A 27,624-nucleotide genomic window follows, 5' to 3' on the forward strand; every position below is an offset into this window, starting at 1 on the left:
ACATAGATGAAGCATTTTAAAGCTGAAGTGTAAATATTGTGTCTCTTTTTAGTGTTGCATCCTATATACTGCAAAGTATATGTGTATAATTAATATAGAAAGTAGAATGCAATAATGTGAAACAAAAACATTGTAGGCTGTAATCAGCCTCAACAAGTTTCAAAAATCAACAAATATGTACATTTATTCTTTCATAAAACAATGGACATGGAGTAAATATTTCTAGGACAACACCCCACAATGTAAATACACAACATAGAACATAAAGAGCAATTATGTGAGCATGTATACATTTAGATATGTATTGCATATATGTATAGGCATCTAAATGAAGATATGTGCCTATATGTATACATGCATAAAGGAATATGGGCACTTATATATGTATGCTCACTCTCAACAAAGTTAGAAGGAAATCAAATACATTTATTTACATAGACTGTCAAAGGTCAGTCCTGTTAACCAAACCTCAAGTTGTCAGCGTTTAACTTGAGCGTAAACACTTTCATCAGTCAACTCTTTTTTCTTCCGACCTCTTGTAGCTTTTGTTTTAGAGAAATGCAACCCAGCATAGTTCAGATCATCTCCACCTTCAGTCTGTGCAGAAAATGAAAGCTCATTATAAAGTCAGGTTGTTATATAGTGCAGTTGGGAAATACATGGGTGGGATATAGTCTGGGATATGTTTTGTGACCCACATAGGGTCGACCTTTATCAGGGTCATTGTCAGCAATAGCTTACACACCTATAGTGTATTACAGTAATGAGTTGAGTGGGAGGATAGTTCTCTATAAATGTGCAAGCCAAAAACAAGGAAGTGATGCATGATCAATAGACAGCAGAGGGAAGGAGGGAACAGAAAGGGGAGGGAAGGGAGATGAAAGGAAGGGAAGGAGTGGCTACCAAGTCAAAGTTGACTTAATCCATATGTACACATGATATTTCACCAATCTCTCTGTCTACTCTCTCTCTTTCTCTCTCTCTCTCTCTCTCTCTCTCTCTCTCTCTCTCTATATATATATATATATATATATATATATGTATATATCAAAATTCACACACAAATTCACTGTGTGTGTGTGTGTGTGTGTGTGTGAATTTATATATATATATATATATATATATATATATATATATATATACCTGAAGTAAGCATTGGGACCGGTGTATTTAGTTGCTTTCAGGTGTACAGTGCAAAACGTCTTGTGTTGGAGTAGTATTTTATGTGGGTTGCCCCCTATAGTGTCTTTTTCAATGACTTCTAACACCATGACTCTCAGTGTATTGGGGTTGCCATGTTGCGTTCGCACATAATGTGAAGCCATAGCATAATCAACATTTTTTGTGCTTATTTTCTGCATTTTTCTGTTCAGCAATTCTGTCTTTTAGTCCTCTTTATGTTCATCCTACATAGAAACAATCACAGGGGCACTCCAGTCAATAAACAACATGTGTAGTGTTGCAATTGGCAAAGTGTCTCATTTGATATGTGTAAGATGTACTCCCATCTTAAAAATGATTGGTTTTCACAACATTATCATGATGATTACAACTCCCACATTTAAAAATTCCAGCTAGTGTAATGGGTAGCTTGGTTAGCAGTAAACTAATCGTAGAACAACCAAATCACAAAATCACCATGTAATGAATAGAGTACCTACAGACGACGCTCAAACAAGGGCATTTAGGGAGAAGATAGATATCTTGTCAATACTTGTTTGGTCACCTTTCTGGTAGGACTGAGTATGTTTCACTGGGAGGATGCAGGTTTGGACCTCTCCCTGTCACCTGTGGTGTTCCACAAAGATCAGTTCTTGGCCCCATCCTGTTTACTCTCTACATGCTCCCCCTTGGATGTCTCATGATCAGACATGGGATGTCTTTCCATTGCTATGCTGATGATACCCAGCTGTACATCAAAACTGCCCCAAGCCCTTCTGCAGCCATGTAATGCCTCAGCACCTGTCTTAAGGAGATAAAGACTGGATGAGCAGAAATTTCCTCCAGTTAAAAAGCAGCAAAACTGCAGCTCTCCTTATTGGCTCTCCACACCAGATTCAGTCATCCCCCATACATCATCTCACCTGACAGCCAGGACATCCCCCTTTCCTCCTCAGTCACTAATCTGGGTGTTAGGTCTGACCCTCAGCTGACTTTTGATGACCATTTAAGACGTCTGTGCAAAACTTCTTTCTACCCTCTTAGAAATCTCTCTAAACTCTGCCCCTCTCTAACCCTGTAAGATGCAGAGAAACTTGTCCTGACCTTTATCTCCTCAAGACTGCACTACGGCATTGCACTCTTAACAGGGATCCCTGGCAGGAGCATCCAGAGGCTCCAGTACATTCAGAACAGTGCTGCCAGATGAGAGTGCGAATACACGAACATATAACACCAATTCTTTTTTCACTGCACTGGCTCCCTGTCTCCTTAAGGGTTGACTACAAAGTCTTGTTACTCACATACAAATCTATCAACAGACATGCATCTCCTTACCTACAGGAACACAACCTTGCATGCCAGATGGTTTGTACACAGAACCATCTGAGAAGTCGTCCCTGGAAACTGCACTTTGAAAAAATACTTGGCAGTTGATAGGATGAACCATCTGTCTATCACTGCTTATAACTGTCTTACCTTGCAAGGCAGCTGGATTTGCCAGATCATGAAATCATGCAAGAATTCTCATAGGATGCTGATTGGTTTGACTCACCGGTGGCTGTTTCACATTCATCAACTGAAAGTGGAAAGTTTTTTTCGGTGAGCACAGAGAAACTTTCCTCTTAATTAATCACAGAGAAACTCTCCCTCTGACAGCTTTCTAGTATCAAACTTTCTAGTATCAAACTCTGCACATAAATAAATTTGCACAGTGAAGTTCAAACATCCAACCGTAACAATAAGTAAAATACATTTTTGAGTGGAGGAGGACTTTGAGTTATATTTATTTTAGTTTTGAAAAACATATGGGTCAAATTACTTATAATCCTGTGTTTTGTTCCTCTGTCTTTGTTTAGCTCATTGAGTCTGGACTGTGACACAAGCTGGTGTTCCTATCAAAAACCCCAAAGACCAGAGGTCCAGCTTCACCCTGTGTCTACACAGTAAACGTAGCATGAGCAGCAGCAGCAGCGAGTGCTCCATCTGTGTCTACACTGCAGGCGTTCAGGTGATGCGTGTAAAATGGAGGAAAATAGACTTGAAGCATAAATGAATGCTGGTGCATACAGCTTCATAGATTACATACGCATGAAAAACATGTCTGACACACTTGCTGTCTAGACACAGGGTTAGGCCGCATTCACACCAAATCTGGCAAAGCAGGAAAAACAACAGCAGCAACAACAGAGAAAGAGAGAGAGAGAGAGAGAGAGAGAGAGAGAGAGAGAGGGACAGATATGCTAACTATCCAGGCTGCTTACAAGATTAGTGAAGGTTATTACTTGTTTACCATTAACCCTGCAGTGTTTTTTTCAGTACAGTTAATGTCAGATTTACCAAGTACCCCCGAACTCTGACCACCTGAACTCAAATAAACGCCTACAGGAATGCAGTTTCTTTTACCTGTATTTAGTCATAAGCTCTATTTTCATATTCATATGTCATGGTCACAGGTTGCCATTTGTCATTTGTGATAGGTTGCTAAGCTTCAAGAGGGCAGGTCTTATCTAATATTTTTCTGTCACATATTAGAGAGCAGACACTAGGACATGAGAGTAGAGATATGGACGTATGAGAATAGCATGCTACTGTTTGAAGCAACTTTTGGTTTAGTTTCTGTCTGCGTCTATTTGTTAATCTAAATGAACTGAAACCAACTCTGAACTCAGTGCATCAATAGCGACACAGGAAGAGGGTCACGTAGTCGAGTGAGGCCCAGATCCTGTTGTTGGCAATCAAGGCTTTTAGTATTTTGGAGTGGTAGTAACCGGTACAGACATAAGACTTAGCAATGATTGAAACCAAATATTTGCAGTCTTCACATTATCAGGGATTATCATCATTACCATTGAATTGCATAATACACAATGACTGTTACGCGCGTAAAACGAAGGAAATACTTCCACAGGCGGTTCAAAACCAGCTTGTCTCATATGTTCCGAGACCGTGGCTATTGTGAAGTGCCTCTACAGACAAAGAACAAATCTTTTGAGCAAACACAGCGTGAGCAGCACATTTAGCAGCAGTAGCAGCAGTGAGTCAACTGTTGTGTCTACACAGGAGGCGTTCAGGTACATGGTGGAGTGTAGGTCACCCGCGTTTTAGAAGCGCTCAGAACACAATACATAATGACTGTAGTTATGCGCCTAAAACAAAGTAAATACTTCCAACGGGCAGTTCAAAACCAGTTTGTCTCATATGATCCGAGAATGTGGCCATTGTGGAGCGCCCCGACAGACAAAGCACAAATCTTTGGAGTAAACATACCCACTATGCCTTCCAGACAGAAAATACAAACATTTTAAGAGACCAATACGATTGATCCACTTCATTTTAGGATGCACATTGTTTTATTTTTTAAATGCAGCCCTTATTTTACTTGAAAAGAGAAAATGTATTTACTATCAGAGCATTAATTATTTATAACATCTGTATATAATATAATGTTAGTTCTTTCATGTTGTTGGTGTATATACTTATTCACACCTCACATCAACTGTATTAATTTTTCTATGCTTTGAATTAGCGGCTGGAAGCCAAGCAATCGGCCCGTTCTGAACAGACACTGCACTAGTTCATCATTAAACAAGACATTCAGTCAGTCAGTCAAACTTTATTAAACTAGAGGCAAACTACACTGATTGTGATTTTTAAAATAAACACATCATGGCTAAAATTAAGATAGATGAGAATGTAAAAAAGATGTAAAAAAGTGTTGAACATCGGGAAAGAATAGTGCAGTAAAGGTTAAACGTTGTGTTCTTAATTTAATCATTAGTTTGGTATCTGTTGTCATAATGTATATTTCTTAATTAAGAAGAACGCACATCTACACAACCACCAATACATTTTAATGCAATACTTTGGCATGGCATTGAAACAGATGTGGGTCATGGAGGAAATTAATAGACTTAAAAATACATGATATACACTCTGATAAAAACTCACACAATAAAACCAACATTCATAGATGCGGGATACCCACTCTATAGGTCTATCACCAAGAACTCATTTCCTTAAACATATACAGTATATACATGTATAAATGAAATGGCAAAAGTAAATATAATACATGTTGCAGGTTATTTAACATTCACCAACTCAAGAGCTGAAATGTGTACATCAGTATATCTCCCACACAATGTGCCATACAAACATTATATCAGCATCATATTTGTGTTTGGACTATTAATTCAACCTGAGAGCACTGGCATCAGTGTAGATGATATCTTCCTCTGCAGTTTTTCTATCCCTTGTCCTGGATTTGCATTTCTTGCTTGTGAAGTTTGCTGCAGAATAAACCAATGAGTCCTCGTCTCTCTGAGTATAATATAAAACATATAAGAAATATATGTGTCAAAAGTGAAATAGAAGATGTCAAAATTTATTTAGAGAGAAAAACATACTGATAAGCTTTCCAGCTAAATTTTATGCTTGTATACTTTACCTGCCAACGTTGCTGAACACCACTGGCTGCAGTATTTGTGTGCAGATCAACTGCAGCTGTATTATAAAATAAAAACACAACACTCATATGAATCATTTGAATCTAATTTTGCCAAATATGTTTGATTACTCAATGTATGAGTGACTTCTCTTACCGTTACAACAGTCACAAGATTTTTTCTTGATTTTCTTGATTGAATAAATGAGAACGACTATAACAATCAGACTGAGAGCCAGAGCAGCACACAGCAGAAAGAGAACTGTATTGTCCTTCTGCAAATCACAGATGTTGACTGCTGAAACAGTATGAAAAGGTGCAAATAATAAAAGTTTAGAATGAATAAAAGTGTAATTAATTATTTTTTAAAATTATTATTTATGTTATTTAATAAGATGTTAAAGTACATTAAGGATACAAACTAGACATAAATAGGGTAATTCCCACATTAGATAGAAATATTGTTTGATGCAGTTACCTTCAGTGTTGAGTTTTGTTCCATTTCTACTCAGTGTCTCCCCACATGTGGTCACAGCACAGTAGTGAGTCCCAGTATCAGAGCTGCTGACATTGTTCCTGGAGAAGTTGTAGACGCATTTCTGTAAAGACTGAATGTCAAGACTCTTCTCACTTCGATCATTACTGTTTTCATGAGTATAAATAAAACTGGCGTTAAATTTATCCAAACTGGCACTGAACCAGTAAACACTGTGTTCTTCTAGACATGTTTTGTTTGCCGAGAGGACTGAACACTGGAGAGTCACAGAGTCTCCTGGACGCACTGGATCAGATGGAGGGACTGTAGTGATATCTGTATGTGGTCTTCGTCCTTGGAAATTGAAAAAAGGATAAAAACTTCAAAGATTAATTTATATGTTCAAGTCTGGAAATTTTATGTAAATTACGATAGACGCTTTGATGTATTTACCTTCAACTTTTAGATGTGTTCCTCTCAAAAATATCAACTGTTGTTGTAGTGTTGTCACACAATAGTAAAATCCAGTATCACTAAGCTTTGCTTTTGTAATACGCAGAACAAATTTTTCAGGTTCTGCTCTGGCTGTAATGCGAGGATCATCCTCAGAGCCATATGGTCCTCCGAAGACCTGAGGCACATTTTCAGACACAAGTTTGAACCAAAATATGGTTCCAGCTGTCTTGCGGGGACATGTCATTGTCACATAATTTCCAACACGAAAAGTCTTTGTCTCATAGATCCAATCGTCTGCACATCCTGAGAAGACATTAAACAAGAATCATATACACTGTCTCCTAAGTTACTGTAAGAGGATGACAATACTTTAAATATACTGTATATCTGGAGTAAATCTGACCTTTCTACATATACTTACGCCCAACTCTGTGCATCAGCAGTAAACAAAGTATGATCAGCATTTTCCTGTTAATCCACTTGAGACTGCAGTTAAATCATACTGTATTAGAAGAGGATTCGCCTTAATGTAATCATATCAAGTGGGAGGGAACAATTTCAGAGCAACCTGATTGGCCTCTAACTACGTTGATGTTTCACTGTACCACAGTGGAAATAATCTTGACTAGCTTTCAAAACACGTGACACAAAACCAGCATGAACCCCTCTCATCTCATATTTGATTCTCATTGTGGGTTTCTATAACTGCCGCTTACAGTAAACATGACAGATCTTTTGTTTACAATATCTCTGCTGTAAATATAAGGTACAAAAACAAAGAAAAGTTGTTTTAAATATCATGGCTCTTATTTTACTTGATCTTGATGTGAAATAATCTCCTACTGATAGGGAGGCTTGTGTGAAAATGCCATCCAAGCTGTTGAAGCCACACACAAATATCTCCAACTTAAATATCATTTTATCCTGTGGGGTCATGTATCAAGTATATGTGCCCCATTTCCCTTAAAGGGGAACTCCACCAATTTTACACATCAAAGTCTGTTTACATGTGTTGGGGAGTACTACTTCATGTGTGAAAAAAGTTTGTATAAAAAGGATTTTGTGGCTGCAGGGGATGCTTCACAGAGTTTCATAAATTACCTCAAGTAATGTCACTTAAGTCAGCATCAGTTGGGGCAGAAGACTACTAGGTTTGAAAATGAAAAAATTCTCAGGCTGTGGAGTTAGAAAGAAGTGAGTTTACCAGGCCTCTGTAGCCAGCTGCTCATCTCTGCTTGAGCCTAGCGGCTAAAGGCTACATTAACCACTACTTGCATAATGCACCCTGATCTGCACAGTCAAGTGAATCAAGTCAATTTGCATCGTGGGTAATGTAGGCATGAGGTTTTGACAAGGACAACAAATGTATGGAATAAAAAATACGATATCTCTGGTTGTGCTGCATCAATTGTCATCCTTTTTTTTTAACTATCCATCGAGAGTCTGATAATGTTATGAGTGCAATACTAAATCAGTGAATTACTCTTTTAGCACAATACAGTACATTGTACTGTTTTGTACATCTTGCTCTGTCTCACTGTCATTCACTGTAGCACCACCATATTTATGGGGGGATGTGACCTGGTTTCTAAAATCCCTGAAATAGACTGTCTGAATGTATTGTCTTGATTTTGAGTCTTTTCACATACACCCAAGATTACATCAATGATGAAGACAATGTTGACTTCAAATGTTCGATGCCATTTTTTACAGCATAGTTAAGACACGGTTAAGGTGAAGCAACTGCATGTTTTGATCTGAGAGAGGGAGGTGAACCTGGGAAGAATCAGGGCCGAAATGTGAACTCAAGACCTTGCTGCTGTGAGGCAGCATGTTTATGACAGAGAGACTAGACTAGAAGCTTTTCACTTACAGTAAAAATACCAACTTAATTAACATAAAGAAAACCTTGGCTACCCCACTGGTGAACACCCTGGTCAGAACAGGAACACACATTGCTCTCTCTTTGACCTTACAGTCAAATGAAGGATTCCCTGACACTGCATAAGACAAATACACAGTGAAATACAGAGAGAGTGAACAGAGAAGTAACACTTACAAAATTCAAAAGTCCTGTGATGAATACCTTTATGTGCTTTGTGTCCTGCTTTGTACTTTATACTTTACCCTTGCGCACACATGCACACGCACATACACAAACACACACACACACACACACACTTAGTTACAGTTTGTTTACTGGAACAAACAATGTATGGAAAGTTTAGTATTATTGTGGTTGAGCTTTTAAAATAAGTTGTGAATTCAAAAGGGGCTCTTCTTCCTGTCCCACTCTCAGTCTGAAGTCTGAGCACAACTGAGCACAACTGAGCACGACTGTTTGACTTGTTCATCAAGGCAAATGCAATAACATTACATGATTGTATCATCACAACCATTTACAAGAGGGGTTTTTGCTTTTTAATGATAGTCTCTGTGAGAAGATGCCACAAGGATCTGGATGAGACCAGTGACCATCATTCTTTTGAATGAGACCATTGTGAAGGTGCTGACGCAAGTGGTCTGGCAAAAAAGTATTCATTGCATCACATTACACAAATTCTTGTTGCTTACAAAATTGAAGATACATTTAGTTATCACGCATGGGTCGCAAGTATGACGCTGTTTTGATAAGTGAAATTTGTCCAAATTAAAGAGAGGGAATGTTGCAAATTTCAGCTTGCATATTGCACACTTTGTGAAATGAGCTCCAGGATTGTATTTCATCATCTCTCTGTTATCTAAAGCAACACACCTGCACTAACCCCCTGCTTTTTTTAATGCAAGGCTGTTTTCGGTATGAATGCCCACTTACTGGCACATCTTCAATTTCAAGCACCTCCACTTCACCTACCCTTCATAAAACCATGAAACCAAAAGGTAAAATACACGGTCATAATAACTCTCTGAGCCGAAGTCAGCGTAATCAGCAAGGCTGTCATCACCAAGTGTTGTCTCCTAACTCCCAAAAACCCTCATGACAGGAGGAAACAGCTGTTGCATATACTTTAACAGTGGCATGAATCAGCCCCTTTTCAACCAGATATTGTAGAAAACCTTTCTCACTGCACATGTCAGGAGGTCTAATCTCCTTTACTCATACCAGCGTTTGAATCCCAATCACTTTGCTTGTAGCAAGCAATGGTGGATCCTGCTCTCGCTGCCTGGACTGGTCTTCACCATCTGTCTGTCAGCCTGTCCCTCTCAGGAGCCAAGTCTCGAAAGATTGGCCCAATGTGGGCAGCGCACCTATCAAGCCGGCCTCCAGCGACAGAGCCCCCCAAACTTGAAGGATGGGCCAGGGCTGGGCTGCCAACATCTGGGTCATCTCTGCTTACCACAGCACTGAATGGAGTCAGTCCAGGGCTATCAGGATGACTGATAGCTGCTCTTGTCTCACTCTTTCCAACAGAGGGGGAATGAGACAAAGAGGAGTAAAGATGTAAAGCAGCCTCCCGGCCAAGGCGCACATGCAAACGCATCCACCCCCAGGGATGGATCCTCTTGGAGGAGAACCAGAGCGGGCAGTGAGTGTTGTTTTGACTGGAAAACAGGTCCACATCCACTCTCCTGAACCGGTTCCAAATCTGCTGCACCACCTCGGGGTGCAGCCCCCACTCGTTTGCCAGAGGGCTGCCTCTTAACGTGAAGTCGGCACCCCTGAGTGAAACAGACATGACGTCTCCTCTCCTTGGTTTGTGTGTGAGCCTGTTGCTTTACTCCTTAAGGGGGAGATAATGCTGCTGGCCACGCCATCATTAACCCGAGAAATAAGCTGTGTGTGCTGGTCCCATGAGGGATGACGACAAGATCAGCGGGAGACAGTGTTGACACTAAGTAGACATGTAGTGTCCTCTCCCCGCCCAATGTGTGTGCACAAAGCTTTATTCCTCAGTGAAGAGGTAACATTGCTAGATGCATCACCATTAGATGCATCACCGTTAGACTCATCACCATTAGCTGGAGAGATGAGCTGTGCTAGCTGGTCTAATAGATGATGCCAGGGAGCACAGTGAGAGACAGATCTGCTTCTCTGTGTCACTGTGTCGGGTGGGATGTGTTTCTTTCTCACAACATCGTGCCTAACATAGCACTCGTGCATGGTCTTGGCGCTGAGCTTTTCCCGGCTAGCATAGCACGTAGTTGAATGAGGCCGCCCCCCATCTGCTTCCCTAACGATGGGAAGAGAGGCAGGGGTGCCAGCTGAACGAGTGAGGCTGTGCACTCTTATTTAGCCTCTGTGATCAGCTGGATGAAGCAGGCTGGGCCGCTATCATCACAGTGTCATGGAGGGCCTGAGAGGTGGTAGAGGGAAGGGTGGAGGATTTTGCTCTTTGATGGAAAATGTCATTTGTTTTATTAAAACATTTTCAACACAGCAGAACACATGAACATGAACAGTGGTGGGAGGGGCCAGTGAACTCCACTGACACATTCAGGGGGGTGCTGTTGAACATAACCCGTGCTGATATGATGCTCTCTCCCACTGACAGTCACTTCAGTGCTGCTGCTCTCCCTACATGCAGGGCTTCTGTGTGGGACTGCCGGCATTTTTCATTCTGGCATGGGCCGCTCCACGGTTACGGACAGCAGAGGGAAGGAGGGAACAGAAAGGGGAGGGAAGGGAGATGAAAGGAAGGGAAGGAGTGGCTACCAAGTCAAAGTTGACTTAATCCATATGTACACATGATAATTCACCAATCTCTCTGTCTACTCTCTCTCTTTGTCCCTCTCTCTCTCTCTCTCTCTCTCTCTCTCTCTCTCTCTCTATATATATATATATATATATATATGTATATATCAAAATTCACACAGAAATTCACTGTGTGTGTGTGTGTGTGTGTGTGTGTGTGTGTGTGTGTGTGTGAATTTATATATATATATATATATATATATATATATATATATATATATATATATATATATATATATATATATATATATATACATATACATTTGGTGTGAATGCAGCCTTACAAAGACTTTTCAGTGGTCCTGAACAACAACCAAATATACATAGGCCTATGACAAGTATCAGCAGTATGAGCTGGGATGTTTCAACATGGACAACTGACCATCAATGTAGCAGGTTACTGTTAACATATAACTTTAATTATTCTGTCATAATGTGTTAAAGAAGTTTGTGATGCTATCTATCCAGATATGCTAACTATCCAGGCTGCTTACAAGATTAGTGAAGGTTATTACTTGTTTACCATTAACCCTGCAGTGTTTTTTTCAGTACAGTTAATATCAGATTTACCAAGAACCCCCGAACTCTGACCACCAGTTTCTGTCTGCGTCTATTTGTTAATCTAAATGAACTGAAACCAACACTGAACTCAGTGCATCAATAGCGACACAGGATGAGGGTCACATAGTCGAGTGAGGCCCAGATCCTGTTGTTGGCAATCAAGGCTTTTAGTATTTTGGAGTGGTAGTAACCGGTACAGCCATAAGACTTAGCAATGATTGAAACCAAATATTTGCGGTCTTCACATTATCAGGGATTATCATCATTACCATTGAATTGCATAATACACAATGACTGTTACGCGCGTAAAACGAAGGAAATACTTCCACAGGCAGTTCAAAACCAGTTTGTCTCATATGTTCCGAGACCGTGGCTATTGTGAAGTGCCTCTACAGACAAAGTACAAATCTTTTGAGCAAACACAGTGTGAGCAGCACATTTAGCAGCAGCAGTAGCAGCAGTGAGTCAACTGTTGTGTCTACACAGGAGGCGTTCAGGTACATGGTGGAGTGTAGGTCACCCGCGTTTTAGAAGCGCTCAGAACACAATACATAATGACTGTAGTTATGCGCCTAAAACAAAGTAAATACTTCCAACGGGCAGTTCAAAACCAGTTTGTCTCATATGATCCGAGAATGTGGCGATTGTGGAGCGCCCCGACAGACAAAGCACAAATCTTTGGAGCAAACATACCCACTATGCCCTCCAGACAGAAAATAGAAACATTTTAAGAGACCAATACGATTGATCCACTTCATTTTAGGATGCACATTGTTTTATTTTTTAAATAAAGCCCTTATTTTACTTGAAATGAGAAAAGAATATTTATTTACTGTCAGAGTATTAATTATTTATAGCATCTGTATATAATATAATGTTAGTTCTTTCATGTTGTTGGTGTATATACTCATTCACACCTCACATCAACTGTGTTCATTTTTCTATGCTTTGAATTAGCGGCTGGAAGCCAAGCAATCGGCCCGTTCTGAACAGACACTGCGCTAGTTCATCATTAAACAAGACATTCAGTCAGTCAGTCAAATGATTAAATTAAGAACACAACGTTTAAACGTTGTGTTCTTAATTTAATCATTAGTTTGGTATCTGTTGTCAAAATGTATATTTCTTAATTAAGAAGAAAGCACATCTACACAACCACCAATTCATTTTAATGCAATACTTTGGCATGGCATTGAAACAGATGTTGGTCATGCAGGAAATTAATAGACAAAATACATGATATACACTCTGATAAAAACTCACACAATAAAACCAACATTCGTAGATGTGGGACACCTACTCTATAGATCTATCACCAAGAACTCAGTTCCTTAAACATATACAGTATATACATGGATAAATAAAATGGCAAAAGTAAATATAATACATGTTGCAGGTTATTCAAAAAAAAAAAAAAAAATTCACCAACTCAAGAGCTGAATGTGTACATCAGTATATCTCCCACACAATGTGCCATACAAACATTATATCAGCATCAAATTTGTGTTTAGACTGTTAATTCAACCTGAGAGCACTGGCATCAGTGTAGATGATATCTTCCTCTGCAGTTTTTCTATCCCTTGTCCTGGATTTGCAAGATTTTCTTATGAAGACTGGTGCAGAATAAACCAATGAGTCCTCGTCTCTCTGAGTATAATATAAAACATATAAGAAATATATGTGTCAAAAGTGAAATAGAAGATGTCAAAATTTATTTAGATAGAAAAACATATTGATAAGCTTTCCAGCTACATTTTATGCTTGTATACCTTACCTGCCAACTTTGCTGAACACCACTGGCTGTAGTATTTGTGTGCAGATCAACTGCAGTTGTATTATAAAATAAAAACACAACACTCATATGAATCATGTGAATCTAATTTTGCCAAATATGTTTGATTAATCAATGTATGAGTGACTTCTCTTACCGTTACAACAGTCACAAGATTTTTTCTTGATTTTCTTGATTGAATAAATGAGAACGACTATAACAATCAGACTGAGAGCCAGAGCAGCACACAGCAGAAAGAGAACTGTATTGTCCTTCTGCAAATCACAGATGTTGACTGCTGAAACAGTATGAAAAGGTGCAAATAATGAAAGTTTAGAACGAATAAAAGTGTAATTAATTATTTTTTTAAATTATTATTTATGTTATTTAATAAGATGTTAAAGTACATTAAGGATACAAACTAGACATAAATAGGGTAATTCCCACATTAGATAGAAATATTGTTTGATGCAGTTACCTTCAGTGTTGAGTTTTGTTCCATTTCTACTCAGTGTCTCCCCACATGTGGTCACAGCACAGTAGTGAGTCCCAGTATCAGAGCTGCTGACATTGTTCCTGGAGAAGTTGTAGACGCATTTCTGTAAAGACTGAATGTCAAGACTCTTCTCACTTCGATCATTACTGTTTTCATGAGTATAAATAAAACTGTCGTTAAATTTATCCAAACTGGCACTGAACCAGTAAACACTGTGTTCTTCTAGACATGTTTTGTTTGCCGAGAGGACTGAACACTGGAGAGTCACAGAGTCTCCTGGACGCACTGGATCAGATGGAGGGACTGTAGTGATATCTGTATGTGGTCTTGGTCCTTGGAAATTGAAAAAAGGATAAAAACGTCAAAGATTAATTTATATGTTCAAGTCTGGAAATTTTATGTAAATTACGATAGACGCTTTGCTGTATTTACCTTCAACTTTTAGATATGTTCCTTTCAAAAATTCCAACTGTTGTGATAGTTTCACACAATAGTAAACTCCAGTATCACTAAGCTTTGCTTTTGTAATATGCAGAGCAAATATTCCAGGTTCTTGTTTGGCTGTAAATAGATGATCAAAGCTATACGTTCTTTCTAAGACCTGAGGCACATTTTCAGAAACAAGTTTGATCCAAAACAAGGTTCCAGCTGTCTTGCGGGGACATGTCATTGTCACATCATTTCCAACACGAAAAGTCTTTGTCTCATAGATCCAATCGTCTGCACATCCTGAGAAGACATTAAACAAGAATCATATACACTGTCTCCTAAGTTACTGTAAGAGGATGACAATACTTTAAATATACTGTATATCTGAAGTAAATCTGACCTTTCTACATATACTTACGCCCAACTCTGTGCATCAGCAGTAAATAAAGTATGATCAGCATTTTCCTGTTAATCCACTTGAGACTGCAGATAAATCATACTGTATTAGAAGAGGATTCGCCTTAATGTAATCATATCAAGTGGGAGGGAACAATTTCAGAGCAACCTGATTGGCCTCTAACTACGTTGATGTTTCACTGTACCACAGTGGAAATAATCTTGACTACCTTTCCAAACACGTGACACAAAACCAGCATGAACCCCTCTCATCTCATATTTGATTCTCATTGTGGGTTTCTATAACTGCCACTTACAGTAAACATGACAGATCTTTTGTTTACAATATCTCTGCTGTAAATATAAGGTACAAAAACAAAAGGAAGTTTTTTTTAAATATCATGGCTCTTATTTCACTTGATCTTGATGTGAAATAATCTCCCACTGTCAATATATAGATGGACTTTTCTGCTGATAGGCTTGTGTGAAAATGCCATCCAAGCCGTTGAAGCCACACACAAATATCTCCAACTTAAATATCATTTTATCCTGTGGGGTCATGTATCAAGTATATGTGCCCCATTTCCCTTAAAGGGGAACTCCACCAATTTTACACATCAAAGTCTGTTTACATGTGTTGGGGAGTACAACTTCATGTGTGAAAAAAGTTTGTATAAAAAGCGTTTTTTAGCTGCAGGGGATGCTTCACAGAGTTTCATAAATTACCTCAAGTAATGTCACTTGAGTCAGCATCAGTTGGGGCTGAAGACTACTAGGTTTGAAAATGAAAAAATTCTCAGGCTGTGGAGTTAGAAAGAAGTGAGTTTACCAGGCCTCTGTAGCCAGCTGCTCATCTCTGCTTGAGCCTAGCGGCTAAAGGCTACATTAACCACTACTTGCATAATGCACCCTGATCTGCACAGTCAAGTGAATCAAGTCAATTTGCATTGTGGGTAATGTAGGCATGAGGTTTTGACAAGGACGACAAATGTATGGAATAAAAAATATGATATCTCTGGTTGTGCTGCATCAATTGTCATCCTTTTTTTTAACTATCCGTTGAGAGTCTGATAATGTTAGGAGTGCAATACTAAATCAGTGAATTACTCTTTTAGCACAATACAGTACATTGTACTGTTTTGTACATCTTGCTCTGTCTCACTGTCATTCACTGTAGCACTACCATATTTATGGGGGGATGTGACCTGGTTTCTAAAATCCCTGAAATAGACTGTCTAAATTTATTGTCTTGATTTTGAGTCTTTTCACAAACACCCAAGATTACATCAATGATGAAGACAATGTTGACTTCAAATGTTTGATGCCATTTTTTACAGCATAGTTAAGACATGGTTAAGGTGAAGCAACTGCATGTTTTGATCTGAGAGAGGGAGGTGAACCTGGGAGAAAGCCCAATTAAATTCAGTGAATAAAGAATCAGGGCCAAAATGTGAACTCAAGACCTTGCTGCTGTGAGGCAGCATGTTTATGACAGAGAGACTAGACTAGAAGCTTTTCACTTACAATAAAAATACCAACTTAATTAACATAAAGAAAACCTTGGCTACCCCACTGGTGAACATCCTAGTCAGAACAGGAACACACATTGCTCTCTCTTTGACCTTACAGTCACCCTGACACTGCATAAGACAAATACACAGTGAAATACAGAGAGAATGCACAGAGGAGAAGTAACACTTTCACACACACATACACACATACTTAGTTACAGTTTGTTTACTGGAACAAACAATGTATGGAAAGTTTAGTATTATTGTGGTTTGGCTTTTAAAATAAGGTGTGAATTCAAAAGGGGCTCTTCTTCCTGTCCCACTCTCAGTCTGAAGTCTGAGCACAACTGAGCACAACTGTTTGACCTGTTCATCAAGGCAAATGCAATAACATTACATGGTTGTATCATCACAACCATTTACAGGAGTAGACAGGGGTTTTTGCTTTTTAATGATAGTTGCTGTGAGAAGATGCCACAAGGATCTGGTTGAGACCATCATTCTTTTGAATGAGACCATTGTGAAGGTGCTGATGCAAGTGGCCTGGCAAAAAAGCTGAACCTGGCTCAACCTTCCAGGGCAGTAAAATCCTTCATCATTGCATCACATTACAAAAATTCTTGTTGCTTACAAAATTGAAGATACATTTAGTCATCACGCATGGGTCGCAAGTATGACGCTGTTTTGATAAGTGAAATGTGTCCAAATTAAAGAGAGGGAATGTTGTAAATTTCAGCTTGCATATTGCACACTTTGTGAAATGAGCTCCAGGATTGTATTTCATCATCTCTCTGTTATCTAAAGCAACACACCTGCACTAACCCCCTGCTTTATTTAATGCAAGGCTGTTTTCCATATGAATGCCCACTGGCACATCTTCAATATCAAGCACCTCCACTTCACTTACCCTTCATAAAACCATGGAACCAAAAGGTAAAATACACGGTCATAATAACTCTCTTAGCTGAAGTCAGCGTAATCAGCAAGGCTGTCATCACCAAGTGTTGTCTCCTAACTCCCAAAAACCCTCATGACAGGAGGAAACAGCTGTTGCATATACTTTAACAGTGGCATGAATCAGCCCCTTTTCAACCAGATATTGTAGAAAACCTTTCTCACTGCACATGTCAGGAGGTCTAATCTCCTTTACTCATACCAGCATTTGAATCTCAATCACTTTGCTTTTAGCAAGCAATGGTGGATCCTGCTCTCGCCGCCTGGACTGGTCTTCACCATCTGTCTGTTAGCCTGTCCCTCTCAGGAGCCAAGTCTCGAGAGATTGGCCCAATGTGGGCAGCGCACCTATCAAGCCGGCCTCCTGCGACAGAGCCCCCCAAACTTGAAGGATGGGCCAGGGCTGGGCTGCCAACATCTGGGTCATCTCTGCTTACCACAGCACTGAATGGCAGTCCAGGGCTATCAGGATGACTGACAGCTGCTCTTGTCTCACTCTTTCCAACAGAGGGGGAATGAGACAAAGAGGAGTAAAGATGTAAAGCAGCCTCTCGGCCAAGGCGCACATGCAAACGCATCCACCCCCAGGGATGGATCCTCTTGGAGGAGAACCAGAGCGGGCAGTGGGTGTTGTTTTGACTGGAAAACAGGTCCACATCCACTCTCCTGAACCGGTTCCAAATCTTCTGCACCACCTCGGGGTGCAGCCCCCACTTGTTTGCCAGAGGGCTGCCTCTTAACATGAAGTCAGCACCCCTGAGTGAAACAGACATGACATCTCCTCTCCTTGGTTTGTGTGCGAGCCTGTTGCTTTACTCCTTAAGGGGGAGATAATGCTGCTGGCCACGCCATCATTAACCCGAGAAATAAGCTGTGTGTGCTGGTCCCATGAGGGATGACGACAAGATCAGCGGGAGACAGTGTTGACACTAAGTAGACATGTAGTGTCCTCTCCCCGCCCAATGTGTGTGCACAAAGCTTTATTCCTCAGTGAAGAGGTAACATTGCTAGATGCATCACCATTAGATGCATCACCGTTAGACTCATCACCATTAGCTGGAGAGATGAGCTGTGCTAGCTGGTCTAATAGATGATGCCAGGGAGCACAGTGAGAGACAGATCTGCTTCTCTGTGTCACTGTGTCGGGTGGGATGTGTTTCTTTCTCACAACATCGTGCCTAACATAGCACTCGTGCATGGTCTTGGCGCTGAGCTTTTCCCGGCTAGCATAGCACGTAGTTGAATGAGGCCGCCCCCCATCTGCTTCCCTAACGGTGGGAAGAGAGGCAGGGGTGCCAGCTGAACGAGTGCTTTCTGCACTCGTTCAGAGGCTGTGCACTCTTACTCAGCCTCTGTGATGAGCTGAATGAAGCAGGCTGGGCCGCTATCATCACAGTGTCATGGAGGGCCTGAGAGGTGGTAGAGGGAAGGGTGGAGGATTTTGCTCTTTGATGGAAAATGTCATTTGTTTTATTAAAACATTTTCAACACAGCAGAACACATGAACATGAACAGTGGTGGGAGGGGCCAGTGAACTCCACTGACACATTCAGGTGGGGCGCTGTTGAACAGAACCCATGCTGATATGATGCTCTCTCCCACTGACAGTCACTTCAGTGCTGCTGCTCTCCCTACATGCAGGGCTTCTGTGTGGGACTGTCGGCATTTTTCATTCTGGCATGGGCCGCTCCACGGTTACGGACAGCAGAGGGAAGGAGGGAACAGAAAGGGGAGGGAAGAGAGATGAAAGGAAGGGAAGGAGTGGCTACCAAGTCAAAGTTGACTTAATCCATATGTACACATGATAATTCACCAATCTCTCTGTCTCCTCTCTCTCTTTCTCCCTCCCTCTCTCTCTCTCTCTCTATATATATATACACATATATATATGTGTGTGTGTGAATTTATATATATATATATATATATATATATATATATATATATATATATATATATATATATATATATACATATACATTTGGTGTGAATGCAGCCTTACAAAGACAAAAACTAATGACACTTTTCAGTGGTCCTAAACAACAACCAAATATACATAAGCCTATGACAAGTATCAACAGTATGAGCTGGGATGTTTCAACATGGACAACTGACCATCAATGTAGCAGGTTACTGTTAACATATAACTTTAATTATTCTGTCATAATGTGTTAAAGAAGTTTGTGATGCTATCTATCCAGATATGCTAACTATCCAGGCTGCTTACAAGATTAGTGAAGGTTATTACTTGTTTACCATTAACCCTGCAGTGTTTTTTTCAGTACAGTTAATATCAGATTTACCAAGAACCCCCGAACTCTGACCACCTGACCTCAAACAAACGCCTACAGGAATGCAGTTTCTTTTGCCTGTATTTAGTCATAAGCTCTATTTTCATATTCATATCTCATGGTCACAGGTTGCCATTTGTCATTTGTGATAGGTTGCTAAGCTTCAAGAGGGCAGGTCTTATCTAATATGTGTCTGTCACATATTAGAGAGCAGACACCAGGAGATGAGAGTAGAGATATGGACGTATGAGAATGGCATGCTACTGTTTGAAGCAACTTTTGGTCTAGTTTCTGTCTGCGTCTATTTGTTAATCTAAATGAACTGAAACCAACACTGAACTCAGTGCATCAATAGCAACACAGGAAGAGGGTCACGTAGTCGAGTGAGGCCCAGATCCTGTTGTTGGCAATCAAGGCTTTTAGTATTTTGGAGTGGTAGTAACCGGTACAGCCGTAAGACTTAGCAGTGATTGAAACCAAGTATTTGCAGTCTTCACATTATCAGGGATCATCATCATTACCATTGAATTGCATCATACACAATGACTGTTACGCGCATAAAACGAAGGAAATACTTCCACAGGCAGTTCAAAACCAGTTTGTCTCATATGTTCCGCGACCATGGCTATTGTGAAGTGCCTTTACAGACAAAGTACAAATCTTTTGAGCAAACACAGTGTGAGCAGCACATTTAGCAGCAGTAGCAGCAGTGAGTCAACTGTTGTGTCTACACAGGAGGCGTTCAGGTACATGGTGGAGTGTAGGTCACGCGCGTTTTGGAAGCGCTCAGAACACAATACATAATGACTGTAGTTATGCGCCTAAAACAAAGTAAATACTTCCAACGGGCAGTTCAAAACCAGTTTGTCTCTTATGATCCGAGAATGTGGCGATTGTGGAGCGCCCCGACAGACAAAGCACAAATCTTTGGAGCAAACATACCCACTATGCCTTCCAGACAGAAAATAGAAACATTTTAAGAGACCAATACGATTGATCCACTTCATTTTAGGATGCACATTGTTTTATTTTTTAAATGCAGCCCTTATTTTACTTGAAATGAGAAAAGAATATCTATTTACTGTCAGAGTATTAATTATTTATAACATCTGTATATAATATAATGTTAGTTCTTTCATGTTGTTGGTGTATATACTCATTCACACCTCACATCAACTGTGTTAATTTTTCTATGCTTTGAATTAGCGGCTGGAAGCCAAGCAATCGGCCCGTTCTGAACAGACACTGCACTAGTTCATCATTAAACAAGACATTCAGTCAGTCAGTCAAACTTTATTAAACTAGAGGCAAACTACACTGATTGTGATTTTTAAAATAAACACATCATGGCTAAAATTAAGATAGATGAGAATGTAAAAAAGATGTAAAAAAGTGTTTGGGAAAGAATAGTGCAGTAAAGGTTAAACGTTGTGTTCTTAATTTAATCATTAGTTTGGTATCTGTTGTCATAATGTATATTTCTTAATTAAGAAGAAAGCACAGCTACACAACCACCAATTCATTTTAATGCAATACTTTGGCATGGCATTGAAACAGATGTGGGTCATGGAGGAAATTAATAGACTTAAAAATACGAAATATACACTCTGATAAAAACTCACACAATAAAACAAACATTCATAGATGTGGGACACCTACTCTATAGGTCTATCACCAAGAACTCATTTCCTTAAACATATACAGTATATACATGTATAAATGAAATGGCAAAAGTAAATATAATACATGTTGCAGATTATCAACAAAAAAAAAAAATTCACCAACTCAAGAGCTGAATGTGTACATCAGTATATCTCCCACACAATGTGCCATACAAACATTATATAAGCATCAAATTTGTGTTTAGACTGTTAATTCAACCTGAGAGCACTGGCATCAGTGTAGATGATATCTTCCTCTGCAGTTTTTCTATCCCTTGTCCTGGATTTGCGAGATTTGCTTATGAAGGTTGGTGCAGAATAAACCAATGAGTCCTCGTCTCTCTGAGTATAATATAAAACATATAAGAAATATATGTCTCAAAAGTGAAATAGAAGATGTCAAAATTTATTTAGAGAGAAAAACATATTGATAAGCTTTCCAGCTACATTTTATGCTTGTATACCTTACCTGCCAACTTTGCTGAACACCACTGGCTGCAGTATTTGTGTGCAGATCAACTGCAGCTGTATTATAAAATAAAAACACAACACTCATAAGAATCATGTGAATCTAATTTTGCCAAATATGTTTGATTAATCAATGTATGAGTGACTTCTCTTACTGTTACAACAGTCACAAGATTTTTTCTTGATTTTCTTGATTGAATAAATGAGAACGACTATAACAATCAGACTGAGAGCCAGAGCAGCACACAGCAGAAAGAGAACTGTATTGTCCTTCTGCAAATCACAGATGTTGACTGCTGAAACAGTATGAAAAGGTGCAAATAATGAAAGTTTAGAACGAATAAAGGTGTAATTAATTATTTTTTTAAATTATTATTTATGTTATTTAATAAGATGTTAAAGTACATTAAGGATACAAACTAGACATAAATAGGGTAATTCCCACATTAGATAGAAATATTGTTTGATGCAGTTACCTTCAGTGTTGAGTTTTGTTCCATTTCTACTCAGTGTCTCCCCACATGTGGTCACAGCACAGTAGTGAGTCCCAGTATCAGAGCTGCTGACATTGTTCCTGGAGAAGTCGTAGACGCATTTCTGTAAAGACTGAATGTCAAGACTCTTCTCACTTCGATCATTACTGTTTTCATGAGTATAAATAAAGCTGGCGTTAAATTTATCCAAACTGGCACTGAACCAGTAAACACTGTGTTCTTCTAGACATGTTTTGTTTGCCGAGAGGACTGAACACTGGAGAGTCACAGAGTCTCCTGGACGCACTGGCTCAGATGGAGGGACTGTGGTGATATCTGTATCTGGTCTTGGTCCTTGGAAATTGAAAAAAGGATAAAAACTTCAAAGATTAATTTATATGTTCAAGTCTGGAAATTTTATGTAAATTACGATAGACGCTTTGATGTATTTACCTTCAACTTTTAGATGTGTTCCTCTCAAAAATATCAACTCTTGTTGTGGTGTTGTCACACAATAGTAAACTCCAGTATCACTAAGCTTTGCTTGAGTAATACGCAGAACAAATTTTCCAGATTCTCGTTTGGCTGTAATGCGAGGATCATCCTCAGAGCCATATGGTCTTCCGAAGACCTGAGGCACATTTCCAGAAACAAGTTTGATCCAAAGCAAGGTTTCAGCGAACTTGCGGGGACATGTCATTGTCACATAACGTCTAACACCAACAGTCTGTGTCTCATAGATCCAATCGTCTGCACATCCTGAGAAGACATTAAACAAGAATCATATACACTGTCTCCTAAGTTACTGTAAGAAGATGACAATACTTTAAATATACTGTATATCTGGAGTAAATCTGACCTTTCTACATATACTTACGCCCAACTCTGTGCATTAGCAGTAAATAAAGTATGATCAGCATTTTCCTGTTAATCCACTTGAGACTGCAGTTAAATCATACTGTATTAGAAGAGGATTCGCCTCAATGTAATCATATCAAGTGGGAGGGAACAATTTCAGAGCAACCTGATTGGCCTCTAACTACGTTGATGTTTCACTGTACCACAGTGGAAATAATCTTGACTAGCTTTCAAAACACATGACACAAAACCAGCATGAACCCCTCTCATCTCATATTTGATTCTCATTGTGGGTTTCTATAACTGCCACTTACAGTAAACATGACAGATCTTTTGTTTACAATATCTCTGCTGTAAATATAAGGTACAAAAACAAAAGAAAGTTTTTTTTAAATATCATGGCTCTTATTTCACTTGATCTTGATGTGAAATAATCTCCCACTGTCAATATATAGATGGACTTTTCTGCTGATAGGCTTGTGTGAAAATGCCATCCAAGCTGTTGAAGCCACACACAAATATTTCCAACTTAAATATCATTTTATCCTGTGGGGTCATGTATCAAGTATATGTGCCCCATTTCCCTTAAAGGGGAACTCCACCAATTTTACACATCAAAGTCTGTTTACATGTGTTGGGGAGTACTACTTCATGAGTGAAAAAAGTTTGTATAAAAAGCGTTTTGTGGCTGCAGGGGATGCTTCACAGAGTTTCATAAATTACCTCAAGTAATGTCACTTGAGTCAGCATCAGTTGGGGCTGAAGACTACTAGGTTTGAAAATGAAAAAATTCTCAGGCTGTGGAGTTAGAAAGAAGTGAGTTTACCAGGCCTCTGTAGCCAGCTGCTCATCTCTGCTTGAGCCTAGTGGCTAAAGGCTACATTAACCACTACTTGCATAATGCACCCTGATCTGCACAGTCAAGTGAATCAAGTCAATTTGCATTGTGGGTAATGTAGGCATGAGGTTTTGACAAGGACGACAAATGTATGGAATAAAAAATACGATATCTCTGGTTGTGCTGCATCAATTGTCATCCTTTTTTTTAACTATCCGTCGAGAGTCTGATAATGTTATGAGTGCAATACTAAATCAATGGATTACTCTTTTAGCACAATACAGTACATTGTACTGTTTTGTACGTATTGCTCTGTCTCACTGTCATTCACTGTAGCACTACCATATTTATGGGGGGATGTGACCTGGTTTCTAAAATCCCTGAAATAGATTGTCTGAATTTATTGTCTTGATTTTGAGTCTTTTCACAAACACCCAAGATTACATCAATGATGAAGACAATGTTGACTTCAAATGTTTGATGCCATTTTTTACAGCATAGTTAAGACATGGTTAAGGTGAAGCAACTGCATGTTTTGATCTGAGAGAGGGAGGTGAATCTGGGAGAAAGCCCAATTAAATTCAGCGAATAAAGAATCAGGGCCGAAATGTGAACTCAAGACCTTGCTGCTGTGAGGCAGCATGTTTATGACAGAGAGACTAGACTAGAAGCTTTTCACTTAGAGTAAAAATACCAACTTAATTAACATAAAGAAAACCTTGGCTAACTCACTGGTGAACACCCTAGTCAGAACAGGAACACACATTGCTCTCTCTTTGACCTTACAGTCACCCTGACGCTGCATAAGACAAATACACAGTGAAATACAGAGAGAGTGCACAGAGGAGAAGTAACAGTTACAAAATTCAAAAGTCCTGTGATGAATACTTTTATGTGCTTTGTGTCCTGCTTTGTACTTTATACTTTACCCTTGCGCACGCATGCACAACCACATACACACACACAAACACACAAACACACACGCTTAGTTACAGTTTGTTTACTGGAACAATGTATGGAAAGTTTAGTATTATTGTGGTTCCTCTTTTAAAATAAGTTGTGAATTCAAAAGGGGCTCTTCTTCCTGTCCCACTCTCAGTCTGAAGTCTGAGCACAACTGAGCACAACTGTTTGACCTGTTCATCAAGGCAAATGCAATAACATTACATGATTGTATCATCACAACCATTTACAGGAGTAGACAGGGGTTTTTGCTTTTTAATGATAGTTGCTGTGAGAAGATGCCACAAGGATCTGGATGAGACCATCATTCTTTTGAATGAGACAATTGTGAAAGTGCTGACGCAAGTGGTCTGGCAAAAAAGCTGAACCTGGCCAACCTTCCAGGGCTGTAAAATCCTTCATCATTGCATCACATTACAAAAATTCTTGTTGCTTACAAAATTGAAGATACATTTAGTTATCACGCATGGGTCGCAAGTATGATGGTGTTTTGATAAGTGAAATGTGTCCAAATTAAAGAGAGAGGGAATGTTGCAAATTTCAGCTTGCATATTGCACACTTTGTGAAATGAACTCCAGGACTGTATTTCATCATCTCTCTGTTATCTAAAGCAACACACCTGCACTAACCCCCTGCTTTTTTTAATGCAAGGCTGTTTTCCGTATGAATGCCCACTTACTGGCACATCTTCAATATCAAGCACCTCCACTTCACTTACCCTTCATAAAACCATGGAACCAAAAGGTAAAATACACGGTCATAATAACTCTCTGAAGTCAGCGTAATCAGCAAGGCTGTCATCACCAAGTGTTGTCTCCTAACTCCCAAAAACCCTCATGACAGGAGGAAACAGCTGTTGCATATACTTTAACAGTGGCATGAATCAGCCCCTTTTCAACCAGATATTGTAGAAAACCTTTCTCACTGCACATGTCAGGAGGTCTAATCTCCTTTACTCATACCAGCGTTTGAATCCCAATCACTTTGCTTGTAGCAAGCAATGGTGGATCCTGCTCTCCCTGCCTGGACTGGTCTTCACCATCTGTCTGTCAGCCTGTCCCTCTCAGGAGCCAAGTCTCGAGAGATTGGCCCAATGTGGGCAGCGCACCTATCAAGCCGGCCTCCTGCGACAGAGCCCCCCAAACTTGAAGGATGGGCCAGGGCTGGGCTGCCAACATCTGGGTCATCTCTGCTTACCACAGCACTGAATGGAGTCAGTCCAGGGCTATCAGGATGACTGATAGCTGCTCTTGTCTCACTCTTTCCAACAGAGGGGGAATGAGACAAAGAGGAGTAAAGATGTAAAGCAGCCTCTCGGCCAAGGCGCACATGCAAACGCATCCACCCCCAGGGATGGATCCTCTTGGAGGAGAACCAGAGCGGGCAGTGGGTGTTGTTTTGACTGGAAAACAGGTCCACATCCACTCTCCTGAACCGGTTCCAAATTTGCTGCACCACCTCGGGGTGCAGCCCCCACTTGTTTGCCAGAGGGCTGCCTCTTAACGTGAAGTCGGCACCCCTGAGTGAAACAGACATGACGTCTCCTCTCCTTGGTTTGTGTGCGAGCCTGTTGCTTTACTCCTTAAGGGGGAGATAATGCTGCTGGCCACGCCATCATTAACCCGAGAAATAAGCTGTGTGTGCTGGTCCCATGAGGGATGACGACAAGATCAGCGGGAGACAATGTTGACACTAAGTAGACATGTAGTGTCCTCTCCCCGCCCAATGTGTGTGCACAAAGCTTTATTCCTCAGTGAAGAGGTAACATTGCTAGATGCATCATCATTAGATGCATCACCGTTAGACTCATCACCATTAGCTGGAGAGATGAGCTGTGCTAGCTGGTCTAATAGATGATGCCAGGGAGCACAGTGAGAGACAGATCTGCTTCTCTGTGTCACTGTGTCGGGTGGGATGTGTTTCTTTCTCACAACATCGTGCCTAACATAGCACTCGTGCATGGTCTTGGCGCTGAGCTTTTCCCGGCTAGCATAGCACGTAGTTGAATGAGGCCGCTCCCCATCTGCAGAGAGGCAGAAGTGCCAGCTGAACGAGTGAGGCTGTGCACTCTTACACAGCCTCTGTGATCAGCTGGATGAAGCAGGCTGGGCCGCTATCATCACAGTGTCATGGAGGGCCTGAGAGGTGGTAGAGGGAAGGGTGGAGGATTTTGCTCTTTGGTGGAAAATGTCATTTGTTTTATTGAAACATTTTCAACACAGCAGAACACATGAACATGAACAGTGGTGGGAGGGGCCAGTGAACTCCACTGACACATTCAGGGGGGTGCTGTTGAACATAACCCGTGCTGATATGATGCTCTCTCCCACTAACAGTCACTTCAGTGCTGCTGCTCTCCCTACATGCAGGGCTTCTGCGTGGGACTGCCGGCATTTTTCATTCTGGCATGGGCCGCTCCACGGTTACGGACAGCAGAGGGAAGGAGGGAACAGAAAGGGGAGGGAAGGGAGATGAAAGGAAGGGAAGGAGTGGCTACCAAGTCAAAGTTGACTTAATCCATATGTACACATGATAATTCACCAATCTCTCTGTCTACTCTCTCTCTTTCTCCCTCTCTCTCTCTCTCTCTCTCTCTGTATATATATATATATATATGTATATATCAAAATTCTCACAGAAATTCACTGTGTGTGTGTGTGTGTGTGAATTTATGTATGTATATATATATATATATATATATATATATATATATATATATATATATAT

The 27,624-nt window shown here is 40.1% G+C and overlaps 1 protein-coding gene across 1 annotated transcript; it reads right to left on the reverse strand.

Moving 5' to 3' along the window:
* Nucleotides 1–5,262: 5,262 nt before the first annotated feature.
* Nucleotides 5,263–6,780, reverse strand: LOC121901458. Its single transcript, XM_042418251.1, has 5 exons — nt 6,534–6,780; nt 6,084–6,434; nt 5,763–5,903; nt 5,609–5,664; nt 5,263–5,481 (listed from the first exon to the last, which is right to left on the reverse strand). The coding sequence occupies exons 1-5, from the start codon at nt 6,778–6,780 to the stop codon at nt 5,350–5,352; spliced, it is 927 nt and encodes a 308-aa protein (XP_042274185.1). The 3' UTR covers nt 5,263–5,349.
* Between the last annotated feature and the right edge of the window lie 20,844 nt (nt 6,781–27,624).

This window comes from Thunnus maccoyii, chromosome 8 (assembly GCF_910596095.1).
Source record: "Thunnus maccoyii chromosome 8, fThuMac1.1, whole genome shotgun sequence".
NCBI lineage: Eukaryota > Metazoa > Chordata > Actinopteri > Scombriformes > Scombridae > Thunnus > Thunnus maccoyii.

Excerpts from the sequence above, each read along its gene's own strand:
- LOC121901458 (XM_042418251.1), bottom strand. The coding sequence starts at position 6,780 with ATGACATGTCCCCGCAAGACAGCTGGAACCATATTTTGGTTCAAACTT. Across the intron at positions 6,435-6,533 it reads AACACATCTAAAAGTTGAAG|GACGAAGACCACATACAGAT; the intron begins GTAAATACATCA and ends TCAATTTCCAAG. Across the intron at positions 5,665-5,762 it reads ATCTTGTGACTGTTGTAACG|CTGCAGTTGATCTGCACACA; the intron begins GTAAGAGAAGTC and ends TTTATAATACAG.